This window comes from Triticum aestivum, chromosome 1D, assembly GCF_018294505.1.
Source record: "Triticum aestivum cultivar Chinese Spring chromosome 1D, IWGSC CS RefSeq v2.1, whole genome shotgun sequence".
NCBI classification, from domain to species: Eukaryota; Viridiplantae; Streptophyta; class Magnoliopsida; order Poales; family Poaceae; genus Triticum; species Triticum aestivum.
Window position 1 is genome coordinate 459,536,543 of NC_057796.1, and position 19,395 is coordinate 459,555,937.

Genomic DNA, 19,395 nt, shown 5'->3' on the forward strand with positions numbered 1-19,395 from the left:
GGTGAGCCATTAAGTCACAAGTACTAGTTGATTTTGTCGCCGAATGGACAGAAGCCGAACTCCCTAAAGAGTACGGCGCGTACTCCAATTGGATCATGCACTTTGACGGCTCTAAAATGCTGGCAGGTCTAGGGGCTGGTGTCGTCCTGACATCCCCCACCGGAGATACAGTTCAGTACGTACTCCAAATACTATACACAGACTCCAACAACGCAACAGAATACGAGGCCCTGTTACACGGTCTCCGGATGGCAGTCTCCATGGGCATTCAATGCCTAGAGGTGCGTGGGGATTCGAACCTCGCAATATCTCAAATAAATGGAGACTTCAACGCTAAGGATCCAAAAATGGCGGCTTATCGCCGTCCTCAAAATGTCAGCTCGGTTCGAGGGGCTTGAATTCCACCATGTGGCCCGGGAAAACAATCAGGCGGCGGATATCCTCGCCCGCATCGGCGCTAAGCGCGACCCTGTCCCACCTAATATCTTCTTGGAAAGGCTGTTTAAGCCATCCGTGGTATGGGAAGGAGAAACCGGTAACAATAGTCCGGACCCGGCCACAACACCAGATACCGAACACTCTGACATAATCGGAGGCTCTGCCACCGAAATAACACCTTCCACCCACGTGATAATGGCTGTCATAGCCCCGTGGACAGAACCATTCCTGGCCTATCTAACTCGGCAGGAACTATCCGAGGACCCAAACGAGGCGCGCTGCATTGTGCGGCGGTCTAAAGCCTACAAGGTCCACGAGGGAGAGCTTTATAAGAAAAGTGCTACCGGAGTCCTTCAAAGGTGCATCTCCGAAGAGGAAAGACGGCAACTTTTGGCAGAAATTCACGCTGGACTTGGCGGCCACCACGCCGCAGCCCGGACCCTTGTAAGCAAGGCCTTCCGTACAGGTTTTACTGGCCGACGGCCCGAGCAGACGCACAAGATCTCGTTCAACGATGCGTCGGTTGCCAGCTTTTTGCAAATCAAAGCCATATTCCGCCTACCGCTCTCCAAACAATCCCCATCACTTGGCCATTTGCGGTCTGGGGGCTTTATATGGTCGGACCCCTCAAAGGGGGAAGCCACAAGAAAAAATACTTATTGGTCATGGTGGATAAATTCACCAAATGGATAGAAGCCAAACCAGTCAAAACGGCCGAGTCCGGACCAGTGATAGACTTCATATCCGGGGTTGTACACCGTTACGGCGTCCCCCACAGCATCATCACCGATAACGGCTCGAACTTCACAGCCGACGAGGTAAAAAATTGGTGCAGCAACATGGGCATTAAGCTCGATTATGCTTCTGTCTATCACCCCGCAAACTAACGGTCAAGTCGAACGAGCAAATGGTCTTATCATGAGCGGCGTTAAACCCAGATTAGTGCGATCCTTAAAGGAATCAGATACGCACTGGGTAGAGAAGCTCGACTCCGTACTATGGGGGCTGTGGACCACGCCGAATCGCACCACCGGATACACACCGTTTTTCATGGTGTACGGCGCAGAGGCGGTACTGCCCTGCGACATAATTCATGACTCACCTCGAGTGCGCATGTACGAAGAGAAAGAAGCCGAGCTCGATCGGCAAGACAGTTTGGATGCCTTGGAGGAAGGGCGTGACGTGGCAAAAGCCCGTTCCGCATTCTATCAGCAACAGGCTCGAAGGTATCAAAGCAGGGAAGTACGGGCCAAAACTTATAACGTCGGCGAACTCGTTCTACGCCTACCGGAGAAGAAAAAGAACAAACTCAAGCCCAAATGGGAAGGTCCCTTCGTTATTGACCAAGTTCTGACCGGTGGAGCGTACCGTCTGCGGGGTGCATCGGACAATCGACTCGAGCCAAACCCATGGAACGCAGCCAAACTCCGCAGGTTCTACGCCTAGTGCCGGACTCTATGTTCGCCTCCTTACCTCCGTCAATTTTTATATATCCGTTATCTGTCTTTTATTTCTTTCTTTCTTCCCCTTTTCTTCAAGGCCTTAAAAGGCTAAATGGTGTCTTGACTACACAATCTTGACGCGCTAGCCGCGCTCATTATACCTGGGGGCTTCTTATACAGAAGCTTAATATAACTATTTGCCGGGCTCTATGCCCCACACATGTGTTATTCTTCCACATGTACCTTTTTTCGCCATTATATGCATCGATATGACTTAAGTTTTGGCCAAGCTGGGTTGTCTGGCTCTTGTGTTTATGCCCTACGTTCCCGTTAATTCGGCTAGGGCATAAGGGGAGCACCTCTGCGATTGTTACTGTCGGGTCAGCCGGATGTACCTCAGACTGGGTGAAGCCGAAAGCTAGCGTTCTTAAGGGAATATTCGGTCGGTGAATAAAAGATGACCTTTATTTATTGTCAATACATGCCCCCAGATGTTTATATCCTGCATTTCTTTTTCGCAGCTCGGACATGCACATTAGGGCATGCGTACCCAGGGAAAGGAACCCTTAACGGAACTATTCTCCCTGGAAGATGTTTCTTACTATCCATGTAATATAACATAGCTAGTTGGGTACTTGTCTGTTCAAGCACTTATGACCCCTACGCCTGGTTTCCACGCGTACCCCGGTTTTTACATAACTGAGCGGGTATTCGGATACACTCCGGACTATCGGGTCCAGAGGCCGAAGCGAAAAGGTCCGCCATGACAAATGATTTACAATCCGGCTAGGGACAATATATGTCACTTGAAGTACACAGTCACTTAGACTGACTAAATTCTTCTTCTATACCATCCAACAGGCTGTCTAGCCTACAATCCTGTTGGGAATACTTTGCGGCTAATTCTACTTGGTCATACACCAAACTGACGGGGATCTCTTTCCCATCAGGCCCCACAGGTCCGACCTCGGCCCTGTGGTTAGGGTCAGCCTTGGTATATCGCGTCTTCACCATGGCCCAGGCTTCCCTCGCACCTGGTCGGCAGGCGGATATCTTCCATAATCGGAAGCGCCGCCGCGCTCCCTTGAGCTTCTCTACAAGCTCCCCCATGCCTCCTGGCAGGGAGGCGGATGGCCACAAGGCTTGGGCAATGCCCTGCATCACCTGCCGAGCTTGTTCGTGCAGTTGTGAGAGCTCTGGCAGAAGATCACCCGCAGACCCGGGCATCTCCTCCGCGGGACGACCTGTCAGCATACCTGCAGACATAACTCTGTTAGCCGGTTTCTTCGCCGAACTCTTTAAAAGTTCGTTCAAGCACTTACTGAAAATGCCGCGTCGAAGCCTCTTATTCTCCTTTACGGAGTCAGCAAGCTGGGCCCGAACATCTTTCAGTTCCACGCCCAGCTGGATATTGGCGTCTTGGAGATTGTTTTTCTCCTGCCTAACCTTTTTAAGCACACGCTCGCCAGCCTTTAGCTGTCGTTGAGCATGAGGCTCATTCCCTATCACGACCTCCGGATTCACTCCGGAGTCATCTGCAGAATCTATTGTTAGATTTGCATGCATGCCGCATATTATCTGGTACCTGTCATTCTTTGCAATAGAAATAAGTGTTACCAGATGGGGCCTTCTCGGATTCCTTTACTGTGGCAATTGCGGCCTGAAGCTGGGCTTTGCACTCCTCCAGCTCTTGGGACAATCGGGTATTCTTCTCCGTAAGAACCTATGCACACAATGATCCTTAAATCAGCTGTGCCAACTATTTCAAGTCTCAGGGGCTACTGATATACATACTTATTAGATTTTCTTACCCGTATATCCTTTACATACTGGTATGTGGCTTTGGCAAGACCACTTTGAGCAGCTCGGATGTACGCGTCTCCTGAGTTAAAAGGCATCGAACGCCTCTTGGGAGAAACAAGCGTCACGGAGTACGGCCCGGCGGCGCCTGTGATTCATGGCACTCTCCACTTCGGAATTCGTGGCAGATAGCCCATCCGCATCCTCTGTAGGAGGAACATCCGGTGTTGGCCCCATGTTAGCCTCCGCCTCTAAGTCCGGCTCTGGAGCCCGGCTGGTGGAGGCGTGGCCGGCAACCTCTCCGGATATAGTCCGACGAGCGTTTTTCCTACTAGGAAACATGGACGTTATTATATTTTAAAAGACGACAACCACGGAGAGGGGTTTTGTTTCATACCTCTGCGACGGCGTCTCAGTCCTGACCGCCTTCCTTTTAAGCCTGCCCGGCTTCGGTGCCCCTTGTTGGTGAGTAACTGCGGGTTCGGCATGGCGTCCCGAGGGCCTTCCCTGTAAGACACCATATGTGTGGTAGGTGAAGTGCAGAAAAAGGGATCCTTCTCGGAAGTTGGGACTCCGGTTTTACTTACATGCGATGCAGGGAGTAGTCCAGGATAATCGGCTATGATGGCCACCATGGCATCGTCGCAGCTCAATTGATAGAACGTCCTGTCAATCAGCTCCACAAATATGTCCGGATCCTCTTCGAGTCCGGGGTCGAGGGCCCGGTCAGGGTCCTCTGGTTGTGGAGGCGGGTTGTGGACCTCCCTCACAGCTTTTCGCAGCTCCTGCTATGAAATAGTAAGGTAAATATTCATGACAAAGAATGCGGGAAGGTCTGGAGTAAAAAAGTAGCAGGTCACCCAGCTTGGGGGTTGTACATGGAGAATCCATCACGTGGCTTGATACGGATGAACTCCTCTTCCTCTGCTTTGTATAAACCGGACAGTATTTTCGCTAGAGCAGCGACGGAGTCCGGACCTTTACGACCGCAGCGGGTGGCATCGTCTTCTCCATTGAAGTGCCACATGGGGTGTCCCCGATATTGAAGTGGCTGCACCCCCCGCATTATACATATAGACATAACCTCGATTATTGTCAATCCAGATTTGGCCAGCGTTTGTATCCGGCCCATCAGGTAAAGGACGTCTCTGTTATCTTCCTCCTGGGGGCTCCGAGGGCGCCACCTGCGGCGTTTCTTCAAAGGGGCGTTGTTAAACTCAGGAAGGCCCATCCGAACAGGGTCCGGAAGGGGGACGTCCTTCATATAAAACCACTCCAAAGGCCAATCTTCGGACGTCCTCTTCGGAGTACCGGACAGATATCCGGTCCCGGCGATGCGCCATATCTCGGCTCCGCCCACTTGATATATCGACCCCTCTTGTGTACGGGGTACGAGGCAGAACAGCCTCTTCCATAGCTCGAAATGAGCTTCGCAGCCCAGAAACAGCTCGCAAAAGGCGACATAGCCAGCAATGTGTAATATGGAGGCAGGAGTAAAATTGTGCAACTGGAGGCCGTAGAACTCCAGGAGCACGCGGAGGAATGGATGAATTGGAAATCCAAGCCTTCTTAATAAGTAAGGGACAAGGCATACCCGCTCCCTCTTGGATGGGTCGGGAAAGCTCTCCGCTTGCTCCCCGCCGTTATAGGTGGCGAGCCCGGCTCGAACAGGGACCATATACGCTGGAGGGAGAAATCCCTGGGCTGTGCGGGACGGAACACTTCTTCCAATTGCCGGGCTTAGGGCTACAGGAGCGAGAGGAGGAGCTGCGATAGCCGGCCATGTTGGAATGGATTTTTTCCGGGCGCGCTCCGATGGATACTCGTCGTGGGTGGGTGGTGTGATCTGGATCTGAGAATCCCCGTCTCTTTAATAGACGATTTACCCACATGGCTAGGGTGGCAAATGTAAAATGCCCTAACTTCTCGCATTCGCTCGACACGTGGAGGATAGCCATTATTAGGCGCAGAAGCCAAGGAGTGCAACATTTATGGGAAGCCGGACACTACTCAACAGGTACTCAGGACTTGGAGAAGAACCCGCCTTGCAATGCCGAAGACAATCTGCGCGCCGGACTCATCGTCATTGAAGCCTGGTTCGGGGGCTACTGAGGGAGTCCTGGATTAGAGGGTCCTCGGACAGCCGGACTATATCCTTTGGCCGGACTGTTGAATTATGAAGATACAAGATTGAAGACTTCGATCCGTGTCCGGATGGGACTCTCCTTGGCATGGAAGGCAAGCTTGGCAATACGGATATGTAGATCTCCTCCTTTGTAACCGACTCTGTGTAACCCTAGCCCCCTCCGGTGTCTATATAAACCGGAGGGTTTAGTCCGTAGGACAACAACAATCCTACCATAGGCTAGCTTCTAGGGTTTAGCCTCTACGATCTCGTGGTAGATCAACTCTTGTAATACTCATATCATCAAGATCAATCAAGCAGGAAGTAGAGTATTATCTTCATCGAGAGGGCCCGAACCTGGGTAAACATCGTGTCCCCCGCCTCCTCTTACCATCCATCTTAGACGCACAGTTCGGGACCCCCTACCCGAGATCCGCCGGTTTTGACACCGACAGGAGGGATAGGGTTTGGACCCACAAAAGGGTCGCGGAACCGAAGTTATACTGCTCGGGGCGTGCGGTTTGCGGGTTGCCACAAAAAAATTTGCGGGCCAGGCGAGTATGCGGGCTCTGTTCTGCCCGAAAAATTGGACCGAGCTCGCATACTCGCCAGAATTTTTACGGGCCAGGCGTTTTGCGGGATCTGCTAGAGTTGCTCTTAGCTAGGAGCACAACCTGAAACACTTAATGGTCTATCGTGGACTCGTGAATTCATTTACTCAAGGTTCAACGACGTATATCGGCGGGCGTAGCTAGTCGATAGGCGGTAAGTCTGGTGATCCATATGCATCATCTGCACATAGGATCTGAATGTCTCGCTCCACTTGGTAAAGAAAAGAATCATCTTCCCTTCTTAGATTAGAAGAGGAAACGTGCTTATTGTTTCCATGAAAGTCGTTCGATGATGTTCAGAAAAGTGACAACAATTGTCGAAAGGGTAATGGACATGCAGCCGTCGAGAGGGAGTCCCCACCGGACACAGGCGCAGATGAGAGATGAGGTCGTCGGCCGGTGGCTTTGCGACCAGCAACTGGAAACCCACCTCCACACCCGCACCCGTCCACCATTTCCCAGCCGCCACCAACCTTTCCCCGAAGCCCCATCCCCGCAGGTCAAAGTCTCGCGCGCGCGCGCGCGAGCGGCCGCCACCAATCCAAACGACAGAGCACGAGCAGAGCGAATGCATGGAACCGGTCTAGCACAAGCAGCTGCCACTGTGCCGGTAGCTTGCTCAATCGCTCGCCATGCCGCTGCTCCCCGTTCTCCTCCTAGTGGCCGCCGGGCTCGCGGCCTCCCACGGCCGGCGTCGGCGACGCCCGCGCGTACAACTCGAGCATGTGCCAGAGGTCCTCCGCCTGCGGGAGCTCGATATCCACTAACCGTTCTACCTCTCCAACGAGTCCAGGTCCAGCGTCATCATCAGCCTCGCCGACGCCGACGCGCTGAAGGAATGATAACTGCAATTAGTGTGTAGTGCATTCGATCTGATGCCGCTCTATCTAGACCGTGGCGTCTTCAGACTTTGGCCTTTAATTGGGTCATATGACATCGTGGGCCTACCTGACAGGGATTCTTTCGTTAGTTTTTTTTTAAGAACCAGCATCGCTGGCATTTCATTGATAATAGCATGAAGCAACAGAAAACAACAAGATGATGAAGGTCCTAGGACCAGATCCGAAGATTAAAGAAAAAGAAAAGAAAAGAAAAAACAACAGCCCTAATAGCTGCAGCACAACACTCCACACAGTCCATACTAGACAGCGCAGCTCTGACTCCGACGGTGTACTACTAAGGAAACTAGGCAGGGGTGGCGTCACAAGGAATCATCAAACGAGCCATCTGTCACGTGTCATCGTATACCACCGGCTACCCACCGCGGCTTCGACTTCACAGCAACAGGCAGTCGAGGCACACCCACGGACACGACGGAGAAGAAGAGCCGACTACCACGACCAAGGCCACGCCTCCGACATTGCACACCACCGTCATCGTTGCCACAGAAGCCACCCTGCACGTCCAGATGTAGGAAGCACCAAAGGGATCAAAGTCTTCAAGACGGTGCCCTAAAGAGGGGAACGACGTTGAAGACGACGCCACCGCCCGACCCTGCAGCAGGATCTGGGTTTTCACCCGAAGGACCTGATCCGAGAGATCTAGCTGTGTGAATCCCGACGACGCCTCCAAGGAGGATAGCGACGCCCACAGACCCGTCGCCGCCGGCCGGCCAGCACCAACCAGGCTATCACCCGGGACAGCCACTCCCACGCAGCAGGCCGAGGTCGACCTGTGCCTCCACTGAATCACGCCCCCACACAGCAGGCGCGCCACCGCTGCGCAGGGCCACCGCCAAGCCTCCCCGACGGGGGGCCTGCAGAGACCAGATCGGTCCTGCACCCCGCATCCGTACCGCGGCCGGAGCCCCCTCTGCTCCAGCACCGCCCACGGTCACCATGCGCCCACCGCGCCCAGATCCACGCTGGCCGGAGCCCTCCCGCCCAGCATGCTTCCTACGCGCCAGATCCGGGCGTCCCGGAGCCCCACGCGCGCCACCCGCGACCGGCACGCCGCAGATCCGTGCAGGGGCGACGGCAGAGCACCATCCACTCGCAGCGCCCCGGATCTGACCGCCACGCCATGCCGCAGCACCACTCGCCGCGCTCCCCTGCAGACGAGCGCCCTTGCGCGCCGCGTCCAGCCGAGCGCCTTCGCGAGCCCGCCTGCGCCCGTCGCCTCCGTCGGTGCCAGCTCGCCGCGCCCAGATCGGCACCTCCGCGAGCCACGCGCGCCCGACGGTGCCAGCTCGCCGCGCCCAGATCCGCTCCTCCACAAGCCCTGCCCGCGCCCGTCGCCGCGCGCCTCCGCGAGCTCGCACGCCTCCGCCAGCTCGCCGCGCCGTCCCCAACACCCCTGCAGACACGAGCGCCCCGCACCGCCCGAGCTGCACAAGAGGGTGAAAACCGAGAGGCCCGCCGCCGCCGACGCCGCCGGGCAAACCGGCGGCGGGGGGGGGGGGGGGGGGGAGGTGGAGTTCGGGGGCGGCTAGGGTAAGCGCCCGAGTCGCCCGCGGGTGGGCGACGCGGGGCTCCTCAGAACTAGTCAAGTCAATATATTCTTTCGTTAGTGGTGCGCCGTTAGTAAAGCTTGTTTCGTCTATGGGCTTCCATCTCAACGGAGCAATTTTGTTGCAACCCATACGCTTGAAAAAACAGTGGCCAAGAAATCGTTAATGTAGACTACAAGATGTCGACAGTCATGACCTTGAAAGATCGCTATCCTAAACAAGTTGGTACCGAGAATGATCAGAAGATAACCCTAACTATGGCCAAACAGAGGCGGGGGCACAAACCTCGCTAGTTCCCTGATGGAGCCCCATCTGGCCCAGCTTCATCAGATGAAGTAGGAATCAAGGAACAAAAACATGCAGGGCGCTAGCAATCACCTAGACAAAAATGAGGGCCAAGATTTCATCCTTTTTGAACCTCCACACACCTTGTGCCAATGTAAAAAGGGTCCTAGAACGAGGACATGAACCTTGTTGTTGATAGTGTCATCGTCTCACCACTGCTAGCTAGACACTTAATGTCAACCCTACTTAAAGTTAGGGTGAAAAGAGACTACAGAGACAACCTAGGCAAGGTTCCCAAACCTCGCGCGGCTTCAGAAATGTTTTAGAGGTTACAGTTACAAGTTCATAGAGAACACGTGTAAGAGCTTCAAAAATTTCTAACAAAATATAAGCAGATGAGAATTGATATTAACATGATTTTCACTTGATCTTTCCTTTTGAATACAGCACCGCAGATGCCCACATATACTCATTCCTATGATCACACTCACACACACCCTCTATCCTATCAACACCTCCGAGATACTGAGTTAGCACAATAGCTTGAGATTAACAAAAAACCACCAGATGTTTTTGTAGTCGAAGAAAACGTCTCCTCCCACTGAACGAGCATCGATGGAATGCTTGTAATAAATTCAGGAAATTACGAGCACCAGTGCCAAGTCTAGGACATGAACCCAGATGGGCTGGTTCCACCACAACGAACCTAACAATCTGAACTATGCTAAATTCTTTCACTTGATTTTCATTGGTCACCATGGTAACATGATTGTCACCGTATATTTCCTCTTTTTTTTCATTTGATAGTTCTTTTCATTATTTTTCCAACAAGCGTGCATGTGAAGTCACAAGACTCACGTCATGGGTCGGTTGATCGTTTCTCCCACCTCATGTTGATCAGAGGTGAACTCGACCTGCAAGTTTTGAGAAGGGTGTGGCTAGGTTTCAGTCGATTGAGATTTAACCAACCCTCAGTCAAATGACATAACATGTAAGAAAGAGAATGATAAAACTAAAAAGAAAAGTTTGCACGAATCTCAACGTAAGAGAAACTCCAACAGGCCGACCCAAACGGACGGCGCTTTTGTCCGCATCTTTGTCCGTTTAGGTCGGCCCGGCGGACACAAACGTCCGGCACTGTGTTTGGGTCGGCGCGAGCGCCCAACGCTAGTCCGACCCATTTTGTCGGCGCGCCAAAAAAAAGTTTGAAAGCATTTTAAAAATAAACACATGCATTTAATTAAACATAAAAGCCGGCCACGGAGGCCGGCGAAAGTCCACATTACATTAATTAACATAAAAAACTAAAAACTAGACGACGCGATGCCCTAGGCGTCCTCGTCGTCGTCGTCGGCTGCGTCGGGGCCGGTGAGGTCGATGTTGTCGCCACGGAGAGGGCCATGGCCTCCGCCATGGCAGCCTGGAAAGCCGCCTCGTCCGCCTCCCTCCACCGCTCCTCCTCCTCGCTCTCCTTAATGGCCGCCTGGCTGGCGGCCTCGGCCTTCTGGTCCTCGTCGCGGACGACGAGCGGGGGCGGCGGCAGGCTGCGGTCGACGCCGCGTCGCCTCGCCTCCTCGTGCTCGAAGGCGAACCATTGAGCCCAGTTGGGCGAGTCGACGGCGTCGTGCGGTTCGGCGCGCTGCTCCGGCGTCAGCAACGCCCGCCAGCACTGGGATCCTCTCCGGATCCAAATGCCAGTCATGCGGCAGCGTCGCATCGGGGTACGGCAGAGGCACGCGGTGTTGCCAGTGCCACTCGGCCTGGTGCACCGGCACATTGATGCGCTGCCTCTGTCGGGGAGCGTGCGGCGGCGCGGGGAGGGCGGGGAGGGAGGGGGAATGGCGGGCGGGGGCCTTGCCCTTGCTGCTGCTGCCGATGCCGGAGAAGAAGCCCATGCTGGCGGTGGCTAGGGTTGTCGCCGGCGTAGGGGCAGGGGTGAACAGATGGGGACGGGGGCGAGTGGCAGTGGATGAGGACGGCCCCGCCGCACGCCCGGCTTAAAAAAGGACGACCGCCGTCGCTGACGCGTGGCCCCAAGGTGGGCGGTCGTTATAAGTAATGTTGACCGTCGTAGTTGGACGGCCGCCAGGTGGGGACGCGCGGCGCGTCCGCGTCGACGCATTCCAGGCGCAATTTTGGGCCGGAAATGGATCGGCGCGGACGCCAAGCGGACACGATTTGAGTTTGGGTCGGCGCGTTAGGCCTTCACTTTTGTCCGCGCCGACCCAAACGGACGCGGGCGGACGAAATGGGTCGCTCCATTGAAGTTGCTCTAAGACCTCACGAATATAACATGGACACTGAGACATAACCAAGTTTTAGTCGACCGAGATTTAGGAAGACTGTTTCAAGGTGAACTATGCATGTTATTTCCTACTTTGTTGATCTTTCATTTGGCGCTTCTCCAAGACCTGGACTCTTGGACTTGACAGGCCGAAACTCGCGAGCCCACTGTGTCTGTTTTCCTTAGCTAGGAGCACAACCTGGTTACCTGAAACACTAAAATAATGGACTCTCGTGGTCGTGCAGTCGTCAGCTGAATTAACTACTCCAAATTTCACTGTCATCACTCGCAAAAAAAAGAGAAAAATCACTATCGTATATCCATGCTCGTTGCTAGTCTTGTGACCCATTCGCCGCATGCAAACGTGTGCAAGGAAAATGTCGTTAATTATTGTTTTCGCTGACGATCGAACGCGTTCATTTTTGTTTCTCTCCGCTGAGCAAAGAAAGAACATTCTGTTCTTTGATTATTACACAAGGGAACGTGTTTGTTAAAGGTGTTCGACAATGTTAAAAATGTGATACGTAACAACTTTAGACAAGAAAATGCAATGTGCATGCAGGATGCAGCCATCGAGAGGGACTCCACACCGGACAAGCGGACAAACGCCGCCGCAGGGAAACACAGATGAGGTCGTCGGCCGGTGGCTTTGCGACCAGCAACCGTAGACCCACCTGCCCCATACAACCAATCAAGCCTCGCCACGTACGCACCCGCCCACCATTTCCCGGCCTCCACCAACCTTCCCCGAACTAGCCCATCCCCGCAGGTCAAAGTCTTGCGCGCGTGCGCGCGAGCGGCCGCCACCAATCCAAACGACAGAGCAGAACAAATGTATCCAGCCGATCGAGCGTGTACCTACCGCTACCTGCGTGCCGTGCCAGCGTGCTGCTAGGCTGCTAGCTTCCTCGACCAATCGGTATCGCCATGCCGCTCCTCCTCCTCCTCCTCCGTGTCCTGCTCCTGGCCGCTGGGCTCGCCGTCTCCCGCGGGTACCCCACTGCCGGCGCCGGCGAAGGCAGCCTGTACAACTCGAGCATGTGCCAGAAGTCCTTCGCGTGTGGGGGGATTAACATCCACTACCCCTTCTACCTGTCCAGCGAGTCCAAGGTCGTCGACGGGGTGGCCTACTCCTACTGCGGCTACCCCGGCATGGCCGTGCTTTGCGACGACAGCCGCGCCAACGCCACCGCCACGCTCCGGCTCGCCGGGGGCACCAACTACACCGTCCACGCCATCGACTACGACAACCACACCATCACGCTCGCCGACGCCGACGTCATCAACGGCGTCTGCCCCATGGTCCGCCACAACGTCAACATCCCTCGCGAGGCGTGGCTCAACTTCACGCCCACCGGCAACAGCACCATCTCCTTCTTCCTCGACTGCAGCTTCACCACAAACGTCACCGTCGCCCCTCTGCCGCCGCCTGAGCTCGTCCCGATCAACTGCACCGGCTTCGAGCGAGGGCGCGGGTCGTCGTTCCTCGCCACGCAGCTCGGCGCGCCGGACGGGAACTGGACACGGGCGTGCAAGGAGGTGTACGTGGCGCCCGTGCTGACCGGCGAGTGGCTGACGAGCCCGGACTCCCGCGGGCGGCTCGGGAGCGGCGGGTACGGCGACGTGCTGCGCCGCGGGTTCCGGCTCAGCTGGGACCCGAGCGCCGGCCCCTGCTTCAAGTGCGAGCTGTCCGGGGGCCGGTGCAGCTACGACCAGCCCGGCGGGTTCCTCGGCTGCCTCTGCTCCGACGGCCGCGTGCGCAACATGGACTGCGGTAAGAATTTCTCTCTTGTTTCCTCCCGCACGAAACGAATCGTGGTTACTTTCGGCAGAGAAATTTACATTTGGCTAGTGGAGCACAACCCCTGCGGCGGCGGAGCTAACCGCCGGGAGTCAATTGCAAAAAACCACCACATTTGTGGCTAGGTTTACAGAAAACCACCAACTCGTTAATCCATTACAAAAAACATCAGATTAGCAGCAAACTCGTTGCAAAAAACACTGATCGGGTGATTTGGTTCATTTAATCACGTTCTGACGGGTAGGGCCGAATTGTAAGGTGCTGACTTGGCAATCAAATGTCATACACCCCCAGTATCTAAAAATAAAAAGCAATCAAACCCCCATTCCAATCCCCGTGCCTTGCTCCCACCGGCTCCCGTCGCCCCGCCGCCGGCTCCCATCGCTGCGCCGCCCCCATCGGCTCCCGTCACCGCAGCCGGCTCCCGTCGCCGCGCCGCCCCCACTGGCACTTGTCGCCGCCGCTGGCTCCCGTCGCCGGCCCGCTCCCACCAGCTCCCGTCGCGGCCCGCCCCCACCGGCTCTCGTCGCTGCGCCGCCCCCACCAGCTCCCGTCACCGCCGCCGGAAGCCCACCCGCTGCACTCTCTCGATGGCACAGACTCCACGAACGCGTCTGCCGTTGCAGCGCCAGAGCGGCCTCCGACTTGAGCTCATCCTCTTCCATGGAGGAGGGCGACGGGAACAGCTTGTCGAGCAGGTGGAACTCGTCGCCTCCTCCTTCTCCACCCTCTTCGCCGACCACATCAGAGGAGGGTGCCGCTCCTCCGCTTCGGCTCCCAACGCGTCCTCCACATCGCTGCAGCACCGGCATGCCAACGCCTTGAAAATGCGCACACCCCGGCCGCCTCCTCATCCTCTACCGCGGCCGTGCCCGTCTCCGACGCCGATGAGGGCGCCGCCGTGCCTACAGGACGGCAGGGCCAGTGCGCCGAGGTTGTCCACACCGAGGGGACTGATTGCACTTTTTAAAAGATCTAGGGGGTGTGTGTCAATGCTTTGCCATGTCAGCTCTTGACAGCCAGGCCCCACTTGTCAGAAAGCGATCAAACGGGCTAAACTACCCGATCAGTGCTTTTTGCAACGACTTAAATGATTTTGCGGGGTTTTTTGCAACGGATTAACGAGTTGGTGGTTTTCTACAAACCTAACCACAAATGTGGTGGTTTCTTGCAATTGACTCGACCCCCGGTCATTGTTGGTGGGCGGTGCACGTACGTAAGGTGAACTGTGGCCGTCACCGGTTTCTTTCCCTTCTAGTCTAGACCCAGTCTTGTCGCGTGCCACAGGACTAAAACTCGATTCCGACGGGTGACGCCGGGCGAACCAGTCCGTTGCCTCCACGGGATGCGCCCGAAACGTTTGACTTCAACCTCAGCTCCACCATGAATTTCCTCTGGTCGAGCCGTCAGGGCGGGAGGAAGACGAACCGGGCCCGTAAAATACCGCGTCCAGCTGACTCCCGACACCACCACGTCCTTGTTTCCAGAACACCAGTCACTATACTCAGCCGTCCTCCCTTGACCTGCCACCATGGACCATGACCGTTGCAGAGCAATGCATGCCTGTCTTAAGCACCAGAACACTACAAACTCTGCTGGCACATACTTTGCGTTTGTGCACACACATTGCTCGTCTTGTTTCGTCTAGCGCGGGAACCACTCGACCAAATGTGTAGCCAGCATTCCGTGCGGCTCCTCGTCGCCCTGCTTGTCCTCTCGTCGGCGCCACGAGCCGTGCCGCAGCCGCCGCCCGACCCCGGTGCCTACTTCCGGTACACCAACTGCACCCCGACGCCCTATCAGTGCGGGTCACTCGCGTTCGATGTCAACTACCCATTCGCCGTCGACGGCGTGGCCCGGCCGGACTACTGCTCCTCCCCCGGGCACCGCCTCGGCTGCGCCAATAACACTACGCTGGAAATCTACATGGATTCCGGCGGGTCCTTCCAAGTCACGGGCGTCGACTACGGCAACCAGGTGCTCACCGTGATCGACCAGAGCCTGGCCCACGAGTCAGCGTGCCCGCACGCCTACCGCAGCACCACCATCGACGCCGCCGAGTTCGCGTACACAGACAGGGACCGGTTCCTGACGGCCTACGTGAACTGCACCAGCGCAAGCTCGTCGTTGCCGCCGGTGTACGACGCCTTCGCCTGTGTCGCCAGGGGGCGGGCGTATTACAGGCTGGACAACGGCATGTCGGCGCCGGAGGACGTGCTGGGCCTGGGGGTGGTGTGCAGCTCGACTTTGGTCGTCCCGTACGACTCGGCCATGGCGGATGCGCTGGCCGCCGGGAACGCCACCCTCGGGGACGCTGTCAGGGCAGGGTTCTCGGTGAGGTGGAAGGCCGGCGCCGGGTGGTGCGGCGAGTGCCAGGCCTCTGGAGGGCGCTGCGGGCACGACAGTAGAGCGCAGGACGATCACACGTGTTTCTGCCCCGGCGGTCAGGCTATCGGGTCGTGTCCTTCGTCAGTTTCAGGTACCCCGTGTTTGATCTGAGGAGTAACTTGTTGGTCAACGATCTTCTATTCATCCAAAATGTTCTGGTCAGCCAAATTCAGGGACATGGTTTTAGATCACATGTGGTATTGGTTTACGATTACTTGCGCAAGTCCAAAGCAACCTTAAGATGTCCTAATTCCTGACTAATCTGTTTACTGGTCATGGAAGACTTCTCTTCTTCGACGCTGACACTTCATCCACAAGTATGTATGAATCTTTGACTATAGGAAATCAGGACGAAGTAGGTAGGATGATGACATAGGCACAAACGAGGTAGTACTATGAACTAGACCATGTCCTGAAATCCTCCACATTTAGCATGTTCTCTACTCCATATGTTTGGTCAAAAAATAGTTTGTTTAAATCTAAGCCGTGTCTGACTAGAGTTAGAACTTAGAACTTGTCTGCTCCTTCTTCCTTGATACATTTCCTTTTGTCATTGAATGAATTTTAGCATTGATTCTTGATTTTGCAGGACCAAAGAGAACGAGCAAAAATGCAATAATAGCAGTAGGTAAGTACCAAAATCCATCGTCCACACCGACCAATTCAAGCATTTTTCCCAGTCTGTCACAAATTCAAGCATCAATGTGCATGTTCTAATCGGCATTTGCAATTGCAACCCCAGGATGCTCCGCAGCAGCTCTGGTTCTATTCGTGCTTCTCCTCGTGGTGTCGTTCCTGTACATCCGCAAGAGGAGGCAGTACAAGATGACCTCGTCGTCCAGGCTCCTCAAGTACAGCAACTCCGGCGGGACGCCCCGCTCCAGAGGCGGCAGCGACCTGGAGTCCAGCGGCGTCCACAACCTGCAGACGCACCACTTCGCCTACGAGGAGCTGGAGGAGGCCACCGGCGGCTTCAGCGACACCCGCGAGCTCGGCGACGGCGGCTTCGGCACCGTGTACAAAGGCCAACTCCGGGACGGGCGCGTGGTGGCCGTGAAGCGGCTCTACAACAACGGCTGCCGGCACGTGGAGCAGTTCCTGAACGAGGCCGCCATCCTGTCGCGGCTGCGCCACCCGAACCTCGTCACCTTCTACGGCTGCACCTCCAGCCGCAGCCGGGAGCTGCTGCTCGTGTACGAGTACGTGCCCAACGGCACCGTGGCCGACCACCTGCAGGGCCACCGCGCCGCCGAGCGCGCGCTGCCGTGGCCGCTCCGCCTCAACGTCGCCGTCGAGGCCGCCGCCGCGCTCGCCTACCTCCACGCCATCGACCCGCCCGTGGTGCACCGGGACGTCAAGACCACCAACATCCTCCTCGACGCCGACTTCCACGTCAAGGTCGCCGACTTCGGGCTCTCCAGGCTCTTCCCGCTCGACGGCGCCACCCACGTGTCCACCGCGCCGCAGGGCACCCCGGGGTACGTGGACCCGGAGTACCACCAGTGCTACCAGCTCACCGACCGGAGCGACGTCTACAGCTTCGGCGTCGTGCTCGCGGAGCTCATCTCGTCCAAGCCCGCCGTCGACGTCACCCGGGACCGCGACGAGATCAACCTGGCCGCCATGGCTGTGGGCAGGATACAGCGGTCGGAGCTGGACCAGCTGGTGGACGCCGAGCTTGGGTATGGCTCCGACGAGGCCACGACGAGGGCGATCACGATGGTGGCGGAGCTGGCGTTCCGGTGCCTCCAGCAGAACAGCGAGATGCGGCCGCCGATCAAGGAGGTGCTCGACGGTCTCAGGGGCATACAACAGGGCGGCGCGAAGGAGAAGAAATACGACGTCATCGTCGTGCCCCGCTCCCCGAACACCGTGCACGCTCCTTGGGACAGCATGAGCACCACCCCAAGCATTAGCCAGTAGCGTACGTAGAGATCGATGGCCGGAGCTTCAAAATGTCACCTCCCCTCCCGTTGTTGCAAATCAGCGAAGATGAATGTAAATATAAATGGCGATTGTGTGTTATCAGTGACAACTTGTAAATACCGGTCATGGTTGTATTTCTGTTGTTGCAAATCAGGAAAGAGGAAAGCAGTGTTTCTAGTGGTCTGGCTTTAGACAGTCACTAGATGCAGTCGCGCGCGTTGCTGCGCCGTTTTCTTTGGCGTTTTTCCATTGACCATCTACTCATTAAACTATTATTTTTCGATAAAGGGCGGATTTTATTGAATCAAAATGAAGCATCAAGAAGATACAAACACAATGAGCACACACTCGGCCTTTGCATAGCTAGGACGTACACAGCCAACACCAACGCACGCACACAAAAACACGCCAACAAATAGCAAAGTCATACAAGACCAAAGCTATGCGTAGGTGAGGAAAAAAGAAAAAAGCCCCAAAGCGATCACATCACGATCGGCAAACTATAACAATGACCATATCTGCACCGACAATCTCATGACACCACGCGGACGACGAGGTTCTTCAACAGCAACGCCTTAAGGAAGGGAGTGACATTCAAGTGTCACCGTCACCGGATCCAGCCACCCAAGGTTGGAATCTAGGTTTTCACCCTGAAGAATCAGTCTGAACATTCCGAACAATGCCTTCAACAAGGTAACGCCGTCAAAACATCGCCATTGTCAGGTATACCCAACTCGGGCCAGACCAAGGCTTTCACCCCGGAGCTCAAGACCGGGTGCTCAAGTAGCACCACCATCGAGGTCATTCATGTGTTGTCGCCGCCACTTTTCCACGATCCCGGCAGCTACAAGCGATATGACCGCCACCACTACACAACAATCCCTCTGCATCAAGACATCGTCCATAGTTTGCATCTCGCCGCCGAAGTGAACCACCATATCTGCAGAGATGAAACTCTCACAAAATCTTTTGATGGCGACAACAATCCGCGGCCAGGCCGCCGCCGTCCTGGATCCAATCCCCAATGACGTAGTCAACTAGGTGGACGCCAATACCATGGGTTGCAGCTAGCCAGCAGTCTGGGCGGCCGTCGATCATCTGCATGCATGTCCACGCAGCTAGCCAGCAGTCGAGGGGAAGAATAGAAGAAACCGGTCGGAGACACCCCGCCGCCGCCGTCCGCCGGGAAGCCGGCCTCCTCCGGCGGCGGCAAGGGGAACGGGGCTGCGAGGGAGGGCCTCCGGAGGCTACAACGGCGACGCCTCCGGAGTCGCTGGAAGCGACCCAGGAGGCTAGCGGGTAGTTTTGGTAGGATTAAACTGTTACGATGATCCGTCAAAGATATTTGTCTTGCAATGATGTGTCAAAAATATTTCTCACATGACAGTATCCTCGGTTTTTTTGTCCTACATATTGGTTATATATGTGAACTGCGAACAATTATATTGCTTGCTCGTTTTGAAACAACTATCAAGTATCTACCAGGCGGTCTAAAAGGAATCAGACAATTATGAATACAACTTTAGCAAATATGAAGTGATATCATTTGGGATGCATAAAATACGAATATTTCAACCTCACTCCCAAGGAGCACCAAAACCATTTTTGCAAAATATAACTTGCTTTATATTCCAGGTACAGAGCATTTGTCTAGCAGCCACTTTTTCTCTTTTCTGGGGTATCATCTCTCACAACCAAGCTTTAGCCAACGCAAACAAAAGGCCATTATCACCATGCCGTAGAACAACAACTGACCAAACTGCCAGAGACATAGATGCCGTCAGAAGGACACAATACTAAATGGATACTGAGATGCTAGCTCTAGGTAAATATACAACAAGAAGAT

General features: G+C 55.3%; 1 protein-coding gene across 2 annotated transcripts; it reads left to right on the forward strand.

The window, feature by feature from the left end:
- The first annotated feature begins 12,223 nt into the window (after positions 1-12,223).
- Positions 12,224-17,726, forward strand: LOC123182934 (LEAF RUST 10 DISEASE-RESISTANCE LOCUS RECEPTOR-LIKE PROTEIN KINASE-like 1.4). Of its 2 annotated transcripts, XM_044595632.1 has the most exons (4): positions 12,224-12,909; positions 14,912-15,714; positions 16,213-16,251; positions 16,366-17,726. In XM_044595632.1, exons 1-4 carry the CDS (start codon positions 12,362-12,364, stop codon positions 17,544-17,546), a joined length of 2,571 nt encoding a protein of 856 aa, XP_044451567.1. In that variant the 5' UTR covers positions 12,224-12,361; the 3' UTR covers positions 17,547-17,726. The 2 variants fall into 2 exon arrangements, with proteins under 2 accessions (XP_044451567.1, XP_044451566.1); XM_044595631.1 differs by lacking the exon at positions 14,912-15,714 and having other exon boundaries at positions 12,229-13,208.
- Positions 17,727-19,395: the final 1,669 nt, after the last annotated feature.

Coding starts and splice junctions, on each gene's coding strand:
- LOC123182934 (XM_044595632.1), top strand. CDS start 12,362: ATGCCGCTCCTCCTCCTCCTCCTCCGTGTCCTGCTCCTGGCCGCTGGG. Junction 12,910..14,911: donor GGCTTCGAGCGAGGGCGCGG/GTCGTCGTTCCT, acceptor CCAAATGTGTAG/CCAGCATTCCGTGCGGCTCC. Junction 16,252..16,365: donor AAATGCAATAATAGCAGTAG/GTAAGTACCAAA, acceptor TTGCAACCCCAG/GATGCTCCGCAGCAGCTCTG.